Source organism: Astyanax mexicanus, chromosome 7, assembly GCF_023375975.1.
Source record: "Astyanax mexicanus isolate ESR-SI-001 chromosome 7, AstMex3_surface, whole genome shotgun sequence".
Lineage (NCBI taxonomy): Eukaryota > Metazoa > Chordata > Actinopteri > Characiformes > Acestrorhamphidae > Astyanax > Astyanax mexicanus.
Window position 1 is genome coordinate 41,064,609 of NC_064414.1, and position 14,202 is coordinate 41,078,810.

Consider the following 14,202-nt stretch of genomic DNA (forward strand, 5'->3'; position numbering starts at 1 on the left):
GGATGTCCAGGATTCCAAGTTGGAAGATTAAAAAGACGAAGAGGTGTGTGTGTGTGTGCGTGTGCGCGCGCATCTGTTTTTGGTTTTTAAGGATGTTTTCGCACCTGTAGTTGGTTTCTATGGTCTGGATCAGTTAATACGTTTGTTTACTTGGAGCATTTTCTCGCTCTGTTTGGTTTGGTTTCACACAGGCACAAAACTTAACACCCCAAAATACACACTAATAAACCACCGGTGCACATCGTCTTCTCTGATTGGTCAAAGCTGTCGTGGGAGCAAGAGAGTAGATATAGCGAGAAGATTCTGTGTTCCAGTATGTATATCTGTGCAGTGTGAAGCTGCTTTAACACTGAATGCTAAAATGTATGTATACATAGTAAACAGAGTAGTGCAAGTAGGCTGCAAGTAGTGAATACAGCACTTACAGCACAGACTGCGCGTGTAAACAGCATGGAGCAGAAACAGCGTCTGTTCATAGCTGTGGTAACAAATTAGTGTTATCTGGCTCATATATCAGATTAAACTTTGCCTTATCAGCAGTGTACCTCAAATAAAACGAGTATATGAGTGGCTGAGTCGGATCGAGAACGGATCACGTTCTCACCACAAGAGAACCACTCCAGATCAAAACAAGTGGAGGTGGTCTCGGTCTGGTTGTTTTAAATTTTTAATTTGTCTTTATACAGGGAGTCATTTTTGCAAAAAAATTAAAAATAAAGCAATGTCCTCATTTGACATAAAAAAATGTCTTTGCCATTTGGGAACAGAAGTACTCCCAATTAGTCCAAAAACAAAATATTAGTAAGTAAATAAACTAGTTTCTAAAATAAAATTGGATTATTTTTTACCTGGCCCTTGTCTCTGTCGGGACTGTATGCAGAAACAATTCATTTTTAATTCCCACCCCCTCCGAAATCTTGGACGTGTCTGATCCTAAAAAACCTAAGATAAAACATGGTTTCAGGCACTTCCAAAAAATGTTTAGAATTTAATGATGTGCCATCATGTGGCAGGAGTGTGTACATCTATAAAACGTTAAAAAGTATTATTTTTTAAAATAATAAATCTAACATTTATGTTGTCTTAGCAAGCCGCAAAATTAGCCTATCGTTTTAAAACAAAACAATATAATATACTTTACATCAGGTGTAGACAATTAAGTTGAAGACAAATTCAGTTTTGGAAAATTAAGTGTATGGAATGGAGTGCTACAGAGTAGTAGCTCTCCAGAGGGTTGTAAAACCCAAATGCAGAACAGTTGATCTCAAAGCAGGTAAACCCAAGAAGAAAGGAAAAAATAAATAAATAAACACACCACTCCTCACGCGGGATCAGACCACATCTAAAAGCACCTATTACCGACCCCTCCTTTATATTGTTTACTTAAATATATTTAATGAACATGTTATGTTGAACTTCCCTAAAAATAAAATATAAATAAAGAACTTTTTTTCCCACGTTTATTTCTAAATTGACTCAAGTCTGGGAATGTTTTTCTCCACCAGTGATGCCATACAAATGTTAATGGTCTGAAAATATATATTTTTTATATTTTATGCCAAACATTCATGGTTATACTATGCTCTGTTTAAATTACTCAGAGAGTTAAAGTTTCAGTTTCACATTTCTTTAGACTCCTCAGTTTCTTTTTGTTATACAGCGGTGTAGGTGACCCGTCCACTGTTATAAACCTGTAGCGTGTGGGTCGTGTTTGTTGCAGAGTGACACCACAATTCTACAGCTCTGTATACTATAGGTGTACAGTTCAGGCCTGGCAGCATATATGAATGTGTGAACGACTGAATGTGCTTATTATAATATAGTTACCACCACTGTGCCCTTCAGCCCACAAGCTCCGAGTGTGTGACACATTACAGATGACCCCTCTGCCCTGTCCTACAGGCAGTGCTGGGTACATTACTTTAGTGTAATGACTGAGGTGCTGAGATGGCTTACAGTACTCACCATTAAACAGGCCAGAGGTCAGTACACAGATACAAGTACTGACACAAATACCTCAGCTTAGATCAGATCTGTAGCTTAGTTGGATTTTGCAATATGTTTTGCAGAAATTGACGAGCAGTGGAATGGTACAATTTTTTAATAATTTATCAAAAAATAAATGTAGTACATAACTGAAAAAATCAATGATTAACAAGATTTTATTTTTGATACATATAAAACAACAAAGAATGTCACATTTATTCTCCTTTTCCATTTGTTTTCTGTAATGTTATCACTTGATTGGTGACCATCACTAGAGACTGTGAGTAAATTAGCATGTATGTTTGTGCAGAGGGCACAGGGAGGAGGGGCAGTGGGGCACTGTGTGTTCCTATCCAATCGTGCACAGCATACTTTTCCCGTCATTATGATAGCAAAGACACACTGACACCCTAAATCAAGCTGTGCAGTGTGCGGTTGTTCATATGTCATATGGATCCACAACTCCAATTTCCTAAACACTGGTTTCAGTATCCAAAATAGCAGCACCACACACCAACCACAGTAAAAAGCGCTAGCTAATATCGCTCTGGCTTTCCTCAGTTTAGCGCTGTAGGGCGACATTAGCTGCTAACCACGGCTAGTGATAGCAGTTAGCTTCTAATGCTAAGGCTGCTGCACTTGGCCTTAGTGGAAATCTGAAAATCTTACTGTAAAGCTTACTGTAAATAAATGGAAGATATTACTCACCCAAATAAACAGTTTTCAGGAGAGAAATCTCATAACCCAGTGCACCTTTTAGTGCAAAAAAATAAGGTGACTCGTGCAGTTACACTCGTTTACACTGTTCTGTTCTGTGTGTTAACTGCATAGGTGAGTTATAGGCCATGATACTAGACAGGATCATTTAAGACAATTATTATACTTGTAAATTAAAAACATCCCATTCATATTTGAAAATAACCTCCAATAAAAGAAAATTGAATTTTGAGGTTTCTTTAGTCAGTTCTCAGTGCAGCCAGTGGCTGGTGCAGACGTATGCATATGTCTGTGTTTGTCTGTTTTTATTATCTATTTTGTTTTCTCAGTAACACCAGTGGGATTTAAAATCAGCCAATGTATTATCAAACCGCCACTGATATCTAATTCTCACTGGCTTGTAAAATGTCAGTTTGCGTCTCTTTCAGGCTGTTTCCTGCGGTTGGCTTCAGACAATAGTTCATTGGCTGTTGAGAAGCTGTAGGACGCGGGAGTTCAAGCTGCAATTCTGGGAATGGTGCCACCCCTCAGCTGTGCTGCGCCACACAACACCACAGCGAGCTGCTGGCTGCGGTTACACCAGCCTGCCCAAAGCAACTCCCACCACTGCCAAGGGCCAGCTGTGCAGGCCTGGCACCCGTCACCAACTGGCAGAAAGCAGGGTAGTATCAGCCCCAGCCAGGCAGGGCTACCACCCTCAGCTAGCATCCAAAGGCATGCTGAAACCCAGATAACACGGCTTTGAAACAGCGGAGACCCGGGATCCATACCAGCCTCATTTCATTGCAGATGGCACTTTATGAGTGATGTCTTTGACCTGTTTTAACAGGCTGTTCCACGAGCAATCAGCATTAAAAGAGAGTGAAATTAGATGTTGCGCCATGTTACAATTGATGTGCAAATGTTCTCGGTTTACAGAGTTCACAAATGTCATTTCTTCAAGCAATCGTTTGATTGTCGCAGTTAGTTACACCCCCTCCCAGCTCACACAGACTGATAGATTTTCATCTTCGGTGTCATTATGCTGTCATCATTTCTATGTTCTTAGAAACTAGTTACCATACCTTCGCATTATCATTGTGATTTGCATAGAAATCAAATCAGCTCAGACTGGCAGCTTATATAACGCTTTCTAAAAATAAATTTTGGAACAGTTTGCCTTGAGGAAATACATCAATCAAATTCATAGCAAATCAGCTTTTCTCTGCAAAAAACTGACATGCCAAGAGCCATAGAATAGCAGTATGTACATTTATTATGATGTGTTTCCTCAGGGGACACCTTGGGAACATCCACACCTGTATAAGCTGTGAGGTGTTATCTTGAGTACGTGAGGTTGAACAATGGCCGGTTTGTTCATGGCAAGACGACGAGTTGGACAGAGGGCTGATAGTGGGTGCTAGATGAATTTAAAATTTTCTATTTTACAGTTTTTTTACAGTGTTTCTTTTTAGCTTTGTTCCTGTCCCATGACATTTGGCATGTCAGTGCATAATATGTCTCTTTTTATATACATTTATTTCTGTTTTCTTTAACCATTTCTCCCAATTTAGCTAGGCCAATTGTCCCACCCATTCAGCTGGTTCTCAGCTGTAGATCCCCCATCACTGGTTTTTGCCACAACACAAGGAGGGTAAAGACAAGCACATGCCTCCTCCAACACATGTGAAGTCAACCAACGCCTCTTTTTGAACCGCTGATGCAGCATTGCTGAGTAGCATCACAGCGCGCTCGGAGGAAAGCACAGTGACTCTGATCCGACACATCAGCTCACAGGCGCCTTGTGTTGTTCCACATCACTTTAGTAGTGATGAAGATAATGAGTACCATACAGTATACCCAACCAGAGAGAGCAAGGCCTATTGTGCTCTCTCAGGGCTCCAGCAGCTGATGGCAATCTACATGATCGGGATTAGAACCAATGATCTCCCGATAATAGCGCCAGCGTTTAAACCTCTGAACCACTCTGCGCCCTAATATGTCTCTTTTGATAAAACTTTACATTTTTAATGAAAAGTAACTGCTTGAGGCAAGGCAGAGTGAGTTATTGGAGTTGTTGGATAGGCCATTCTTAAATTTCCCAAAAGTTCAAAAATTCACATTCATTGATCCACTTTGTCACATACTCTATATATATAATAAGAATGTAATGAGAATACATTAAAGAAAGCATTTTCACCCACAATGGACACCAAGCAATGAGTGGTAATGATTGGGACAGGCAGCATCTGGCTTGAATTGTCCATGCATACATGAAAAGAGGCTCTGGCAGAAATCACATCCACATTAGATGCGGAAGGCCCAACACACACATCTCCCCCAACTTTAATGCAGTGTTTCTAACCTACCATAGGATAAGTTACTGGTTCTTGTCCTATGACTTGGCATGGTAGTATATATGGGTCAAGCTGCAATTCTAAAACAGTACATGTTGTTTAACCCTTTAAATTCCCAAGCTTACAATATTAGATATGTCTTACTATTCAATAGCCACAGTTTTGATGTGATAAATAGAGGCCTGGTTTGGGTTGTAATTGTTGTCAAATTTCAGGTAACATACCTCAAGGTGTTGTCCACACAGAATCCCTTGGACCTTGCCAAGCTGGTCAAGAAGTTCCTCCTGCTTTTCCCCATTCTTCTCTCCACAAGATAAACCATCACCTCCCCAAACTTCTTTCTCTGTTGAGGAAGAGCAGGGGTCGATTCAGGTCGCCGACGTTTCCTCAAAAGAGTGGAGAGGGCTGTCTGGAACATCACTTCACAGTTCTGAATATGTATAGCAGAGTTCTGCACACTCTGAGTGTTTCTCTGGGAGATCTTTATGGCAATAATATTGTGGTTATGCTTTCTCAGTGGTGCTTTCCTGCAATGGCGATGGCTGGTATCAATGTCTTATTTTCCTGTGAGGCAGAGAACTGGCAGTTGGCGTGGTGGAGTGTGTGTTTGTGACTTGGCAGTGACGAAAAGAGACCAGAAACAGGTGTCTCTGATTTGGCACTCGTTTTTAACCACCAGGGTTAAGCAATGGAGATGAATGGGCAGACAAGATGATATTGAGAAGACAATGTAGAGGGGATGATACGATGGGTTTGGTGGTGGATAGGTATAATCATTATGCAAATGCAGAGCGGTGTTTCTGCTACATTTACTTTCAAAATGACTGTGTTGATGCTTTAGAAATGTATGGTATTTTATGAAATGATATGGGAAGTAATGTACTGTAATGAGCACTGTAAATGATTCCTCAGCACACCACAATTTACCATGCAGTACTACATAATATTAAGGCCATAGTTAGAGCATAAAGAGCCACATTAGATTATATGTGACAGAGATTACATAATAGTCCTGCAGTAGTCGTGTTAAGTTAAGTGATACTAAAAGCTAGATTTAAATTTAAAAAGCAAGTAAAGCATTAAAATAAAAAAACACATAAACTAGCTATTTATTATCATTGTTGGTATTGAAGGGAATTGATAGCCACAGGCAGGACTGGCACTGCTGCAAAAAAAAATCCAAGAGGAAACACTGTAGAGAAAATACTGAAATTGCAATAGATTAATTCTCATTTCTCCATGCAGACTAAATATATGTAAAGAAAAGGGAAATTATTACCGGCAATGAAGAGAATAAAAGGAACAGTAAAAGTGGAACTGGTGAAATCAGCATTATGAAGCCGTAAGGGACAGTGGATGATCATGCTGGGCTTGTCTGACTGAGGCCATGTTCTTTCTCTGTTTCTCCAGAGGGTTTCAGGTAACTCATCACCATTATGGACCCTCACAGCTGTCCGGTGATGTCCAGCAGCTTCCCCCCACACGCCGCCCATATGTGGCCCAGCACCTTATCCTGTTCCTGCGAGTTCGTCCATCTGCTCCAGCCAGCTAATGAGCACATCAGCGAAGATGGAATCCTTCATTAGCTACTCAATAGCCACAAAACAGCATATGTGGGGATGGTCAGACAGGATCTTTTTGCACTTCTCATTCCTCTCCACCTCTGTCTTTAATATTTTAGCTCTTCTGCACTTTTTGGGTTACTTGCTTCTTCTTCTTCTTTCCTTTAATTCTCTTCCCTGTCTTTGCCGTGTTTTTCTGTCTCTTCCCATTAAGGATCCTTAAACATGAAATTGCACTCTTGCCATTTAAGTGAAAAGCATGTAGCAAAGGTTTTGTATATTAAATAAATAACAGGGAAATGTAATAATGTATAGTAGGTAATATTAAGGTCTAAAATGTAAAAAAAAATCTTTCTTTGCTTTGCTTTTGCTATATTACATGACTTAATTATTTATAATAGAGATCAAGGGCCAATTTGTGGCTGTATGCCACTTTAATCTTTTCATGCACATAGCATGCATTGTTTTTTTTGTAATTAAAAATGCATTAAAAGTCCCTCAGAATGAAATATGCTTTGATTTTGTAATCAACCTCATTTTTTTAAATAACTCCTATACAGAACTGCACTTTAGAGCTCATTTAGTGTCATTGTTTTGACATTTACTTTACTGAACTGAGCAGTGGCCTCTCAAAAGGGGTATCCAGTTAGTGGTGTTACAAGTCTTTATTGTGCTTTCCCCATGAGGCACGTTAGTTCTACACATTTTACAAATGTTCGAGATTAAATCAAGTAAGGTTAGAAACTCCAACAACCCAGTGACATTCCACTGGCACATGGAGTGGATTTCAACACTGGCTTTAACAGGTTTGTACAGCTGTGAATGAGATGTGTATTGGTGTATCTATTGATTAAACAAGCAACTGCAGTACCCTGTGAGTTGCCCAGGATTGTATGATCAGATGAGCTCTCATGATAGGCTAAGAGATCAATGAGACAAATATAGACAATCTATCCTTTTAGGACACAATTCTAACATCATATTGTGTAATACCATTAATTATTTAATATAGATTAATAATACATTAAATTTCAATTCAAATTTTTCCTCTGCATTAAAAGGCTTCTGTTTACATACGTTACATTTTTTATATTGTTTTCTCATTTATACAAAGTTTTTTCTTTTCACTGCCATGAAAAAATGTTTTATTTAATTGAAAGCATTAAAAATGTTGCACAATGCCTTTGCTTGTATGTGTTCTCCATGCCCCAGTCTGATTACTTGACAGTTAAGTTGGGTCATCAGACTGTGAGATGGGTCACTGCAGGTCACTTTTACTTCACTTTATTACGAATAGTGACTAGTAGTGTAATCCACATTTGAATTGTGTGCACTTGCATGTGGGTGTGTGTGTGGGTGTGTGTGTGTGTGTGTGAGTGTGTGTGTGTGTGTGTGTGTGTGTGTGTGCATGTTATAAAATGATGCTGGGACTCATTAGCTCGGTGCTGTGAGGTTAACTGGTGTCACTCTGTTGCTTTTGTGCAATTGTTTGCCCACTTCCTCTCAATCCTTCAGCTGTGCGCTTGGTTTGGCTTCACTCCAGACTAAAAGCCAGCCTGGCTGACAAATGGCCTAAACCTTCCACCTGCAGCACAGGAGAACTGACTCTGCTCTGTCACATTTACACCTCACCTCACTGTGTGTGCTATTTGTAATTGTATTTAGTTTATTAGTTACTTATTGGGAATGAATATACACTGATGAAGCATACATAGCATTATCATCTGTTTTTACACCAATTATCCAGTTTTTTTTTTTAGCTCCACTGATCACACTGTAGTTTGTAGTATAATTACTGTAGTAGACTGCAGTCCTGTATCTGTTTCTCTGCATGGTTTACTATACTCCTTTCACCCTGTTATTTAATGGTCAAGACATCACTGGACCACCACAGGGCAGGTGTTATTTGGTTGGTGGGTCATTCTCAGCGCAGCAGTGCTGCTAGAGTTTTTAAACACATGTTCACTCACTTTCCTCCACTCTATTTCCTCCACTCCTACCTAGACAGAAGCTCTGAAACTATTTTTGCACAGTTTGTGTTGGTCATTCTTTAGTCCTTCATTCGGTCACAGGTTGCGTCCCACAGCACAGGATGCTGCCCACATAACACTACCCACAGGTCACTTATTCTTAGTCCATCAGTGACACAGTGGTTTCTAAGTGGTTGCTAGGTGGTTGTTAGATAACGAACAGAGTCGCCTGAGGTGTGCTTTTGCTTTTGCATACCTCAGGCGACTCTGCTTGCAGAAATGGCTTCTTTCGCATCACTCTCCCATACAGCTTCTTGTGCAAAGTGCTCTGTATTGTTGACCGATGCACAGTGACACCATCTGCAGCAAGATGATGCTGCAGCTCTTTGGAGGTGGTCTATGGATTGTCCTTGACTGTTCTCACCATTCTTCTTCTCTGCCTTTCTGATATTTTTCTTGGCTTAACAAGAACTGTCCCTGTGGTCTTCCATGTCCTTACTATGTTCCTCACAGTGGAAACTGACAGGTTAAATCTTTTGTATCCTTCATCTGAACAACTATGTTGAACAATCTTTGTTTTTAGATCATTTGAGAGTTGTTTTGATGAGCCCATGATGCCACTCTTCAGAGGAGATTCAAATAGGAGAGCAACTTGCAATTGGCCACTTTAAATACCTTTTCTCATGATTGGATACACCTGGCTATGAAGTTCAAATCAATAAAATGATAAGGGTGCCCATACTTTTGCACCGGTCAAATTTTGGTTTAATGCATATTGCACATTTTCTGTTAATACAATCATTTCAATCCTGAAATATTACTGTGTCCATCAGTTATTAGATATATCAAACTGAAATGGCTGTTGCAAACACCCAAATATTTAGAACTAAAAATAATTAAGATTAATAGGGGTGCCATTTTTCATATAAATGTAAATTACATTAAAATGTGTTTGCACAATACAGTTCAAATACCCAGTTTTAACACTCATGTATGAACTTTATCAACCTGAGACATATCTGTATGACGGAATTAGAAGCAAACCACAGTGTAAATTCATAGTACTTGTACATTTGGTAAATTTTTATGTTTTTTCCTACTCTGTGTGCATTTGCACAAGCCTCTTTCTTGCTGCTGCATCTCTGAAATTGACTTAAAATGGCTTTATTCCAAAACTTTCACTTTTGGCTCAGCAGTCCACAGTAGCCTAAATTATTCCAGAAAGATTGGTGGGGGTCATTAAGGTGTGTTTTGGCAAATGGAGAGAAAAGTCTTTGATGTTCCTCTTGATTAGCAGTGCTTTTTGGCTTGCAGCTGTGCTGTGGAGACCATTTTCCTTGCTCGCACTCTACCAGGCTCCTTATCTACACTTCTGGAAGAGTTTTAGTAATTCAGGGAGATTCAGCACTCTCCATTTGGAGATAATGACTCTCTCTCTGTGGTTTCCTGGAGTCCTAGAGCCTTAGATAAGGCCACAGATGGGCTATAACATAAATACCATCTCCTTATTTCTGCAATAGTTGTCAATTTTATCAGCTCCACTGACCATATAGCAGCATTTTGTAGGTCCATAACAAGTTTCTCTGCATACTTTTTGTTAGCCTCTTGTTCTTTCATGAACAGGACCCCATAGAACCACCACGGAGCAGGTGATATTTTGGGTGGTGGGTCATTATTCTCAGCCCTGCAGTGACACTGACATGGTGGTGGTTTATGAGGTGTTAGTGTGTGTTGTTCTCGTATGAGTGGATGGGACACAGCAGTGCTGCTGGAGTTTTTAAACACCTCAATGTCAGTGCTTTACTGAAAATAGTCCACCAACCAGAAATATCCAGCCAACAGCATCCTGTGGGCAGTGTCTCTGACTTTACATTTACAAGGTGGAGCAGCTAGATAGGAGTGTATAATAGAGTGGACAGTGACACAGTGGGTACATTGTTTAAAAACTCCAGCAGCACTGCTGTGTTTGATCTACTTGTACTGTATCAGCACAACACACAGAGTAACTAACACACCACCACCATGTCAGTATCAGTGCAGTGATGAGAAGGATTCACCATCCAAATGATACCTGCACTAGGGTGATGCTGTGGGGTCTTGAGCATTGAAGAACAGGGTGAAAGAAGAATAATAAAATATGCAGAGAAACAGATACAGGACTACAGTCTGTAATTATAGAACTATATGAAACAGATTACCATATTTTTCACGCTATAAGGCGCACAGGATTATAAGGCACACTATCAACAAACGTCTATTTTTCTGGTCTATTTTAATACATAAATTGCACTGGATTATAAGGCGCATTTAAAGAGACACTATAAGGAACTTCTAATTCAGCAGGTCTCGCCACTGTGTGGTGGTGGCGGGTAGCTAACTAAGTTAAGTAAAGCTAAGCTAAGTAAACAAAACTGTCAAACAAGCACTGGATGTTAATCTACACACATTCCTCTCCTGAAAACTGTTTATTTGGGTGAGTAAAGTGCTTCTGTTTATTTACAGTGAGCTTAGATTCCCAAATTTTTCAAGTACTAAGGCTGGAGCCTTAGCATTAACAGCTAACTGCTAGTGGTTAGCGACTAATGCCGCCTGAGCTACACTGACGAACCCTGAGTGTTCCGGGTAATAGCCAGGGCAATATCACCTAGAACACCTAAAACAGTTCGTCCCACGTACCCTGTTTTAACACGGTAGACAACGCACAAACAACAGTCCAATATACTAACCTTTGAACAATGAAATAGCTAGCACAGATAGCAGCTAATGCCAATACTGCTCTAGCAGTGCAAGCCAGGGTTGGCAGCAGGCTACAGGCTGATAATACTCACCTCTGCACAGGGAAATAGCAGCTAATGCTAATGCTACTGTTCAACCACTGGTGGAAAGTTGTATGCAGTAAAATGTACTACATACACTTGTAATGTAGTTACAGTTGTCTATCTTTTTGTTGTCATGGGATGACCAATGATCCAGATATGTGTGTATGAAATATACAAAAAAAAACAATTCTGGATATGGCAGTCTGTCTGATTATTTATCTACTAATTATATGTCTGTCATTTCAGTATGTACTTTACAGAAAGTATTTATTCTGAAGTGTTGTTTTAGTGTTTTTTTTAGTCTACAATTCTAAAATGTCTATAAACGATGGCAATTTTTTAAAATTGAAATTAAATTCACAGTTTACTTTATCACTTTTAACACCCTGACCTTTATCTCATATGTGTTAAAATAAACAACAGGGGGATTTTAGAAGTGGCTATAGTTATTTTTATTTTTAAACAGTAACCCAGAGCATGCTGCTCATTTTAATGCCTCAGCTCTTGTGGTCACTCAGCCCTGATCAGAAGTGAAAGCACCAATATAGACTTGCTTAGAAGTCAGGTATATTTCTGCTCTATGTGTTCCACTCTCTACCTCAATGTGCTCACTTCTGCATCTGAGCGTGAAATGAGCGTTTAGAGAGCGAGCGTCCGATACCATGCTGTGCCTTTCGTTTCCCATTCTCATATTGGTGGTATGGAGCTTTAAAAGGGAAAAAATCTACCATAGTACACTTCTGTGCATATATTAACCATTTGAAATCAACCTTAAATAAATCAATTACTTTATTTTATATTTTATTTTAGTTTATTAATTTTTATTTAAACACATCTTAGTTGTGGTGTATATATACAGCTCTGGGAAAAAAATTAGACCACTTAAAAAAGATGAGTTTCTTTTATTTTACCAAATTAAAAACATCTGGAGTATAATTAAGAGGAAGATGGATTATCACAAGCCATCAAACCAAGCTGAACTTCTTGAATTTTTTCACCAGGAGTGGCATAAAATTATCCAAAAGCAGTGTGTAAGACTGTTGGAGGAGAACATGCCAAGATGCATGAAAACTGATCAAGGTAAAAATGTTATCCATAGCTTATAGAATAAAACAAAAACAATAGTAAACAGTAGTAACAGTAGGTGCAGGATTTATTATTTTTTGCATTATGTTTCTTTAATATTTAAACAAACAAAAAAAAACTAAATAAAGTTTGCTTGGCTTAAATAACTAACTTCTTTCATAACCTTCTAATCATTTACTCAGCATTTTCATTTGATTGTATGTATTTCTCGTGGGAACTGTCTTTTATAGTTTTGGAAATGTAACAGGGTGTGTGTTAACAAATGGACAATAATAGAATACAAAAGTAAATAAAAAAACAGCTTAAAGAGAAAATTCTAAGATTGTTTAGCAAGGTTTTGAAAAGGTTCCAGGAAGGTTAGAGAAATTATTTTCTAGAAAAGGTCTGAAAACGTGTGACCAAAATAATGGTTTGCATCACAATGTTATTAGAACATTTATCATATAATGTTCCAAGCTAGATGGAAACCTTACTAAAAGTAGCATTGCCAAAGCTTAAAATTAAAACATTGACAGTGTTGTTTCAGCAACGTTACCAGAACGTTTAAAAATGTTATAAGAACATCCAAAATACTTGACAGATAAAATGTTTAAAGAATGTTAACTAAAATGTTCAGAAAATGTTCTACTAACCAAAAAAAAAAACATTGTTAGCTTAAATGAACACTTTAGAGATCTGTTTTATGTGTGGATTAAATAATGTGTTAACAATGATTATATATTACGTCATACAGGAAGAGGATGTTAAATAAAGTCTAAAATATAAACTCTTGTGTTGTTAAATGTTATGTTTTATACATTAAATTCACCAATGAAAATATTCATTTTACTTTAATGTGAGTTTTAATTAAACACATTTTGGTTGTTGTGTATTTATATACAGCTCTGGAAAAAAAATAGAGACCACTTAAAAATAATGACCAAATTGAAAGCATCTGGAATATAATCAAGAGGAAGATGGATGATCACAAGCCATCAAACCAAGCTAAACTGCTTGACTTTTTGCACCAGGAATGACATAAGGTTATCTAAAAGCAGGGTGTAAGACTGGTGGAGGAGAACATGCCAAGATACATGAAAACTGTGATTAAAAAACAGCGTTATCCAGTGTTATAGTTTATAGAATAAAACCAAATTATATACATAAATAAAGTGGTGCAGGCAGTTTTTATTTCATGTGAGATTCAATTTAACACATTTTAGTTGTTGTGTATTTATATACAGCTCTGGAAAAAAATTTTAGACCACTTAAAAATTGGGATCATCACAAGCCAACAAACCAATCTGGACTGCTTGAATTTTTGCACCAGGAGTGACATAAAGTTATGTAAAAGCAGTGTGTAAGACTGGTGGAGGAGAACATGCCAAAATGCATGAGAACTGAGATTAAAAACCAGGGTTATCCGTAGTTATATATAGTTTATAGGATAAAACCATATTGTTAATAAATAAATAAAGTTGTGCAGACAGTTTCTAATAATCCTCCAGAGGATGACCCTCCATCTTTCTTCATGAATGAATGCTAAAGCAGTGGATTGTGCAAGTCAGGACAACACTACATGCAACAGCTGGAAACTCCTAGATATAAAGAGAGAGAAAAAGAAAGAGAATTTAGTAGACGTACAGACAGATGGACAGAAAGACAGACGAGCATAGAGGCAAGAGGAACTTCCCACACTTCCCACATTATGTCAAGCTTGGTTGCAGCATACTTACAATCAGCACCT

At 38.4% G+C, this 14,202-nt stretch overlaps 1 protein-coding gene across 1 annotated transcript in view; it reads right to left on the reverse strand.

Moving 5' to 3' along the window:
* The window catches only part of dntt (deoxynucleotidyltransferase, terminal), a 191,565-nt gene extending 186,002 nt beyond the window's left edge, over positions 1-5,563 (reverse strand). The window contains exon 1 of the mRNA XM_049481653.1: positions 5,264-5,563. Within this exon, the coding sequence (XP_049337610.1) occupies positions 5,264-5,457 (194 nt within the window). The 5' untranslated portion in view covers positions 5,458-5,563. The remainder of the gene's footprint in view (positions 1-5,263) is intronic.
* Between the last annotated feature and the right edge of the window lie 8,639 nt (positions 5,564-14,202).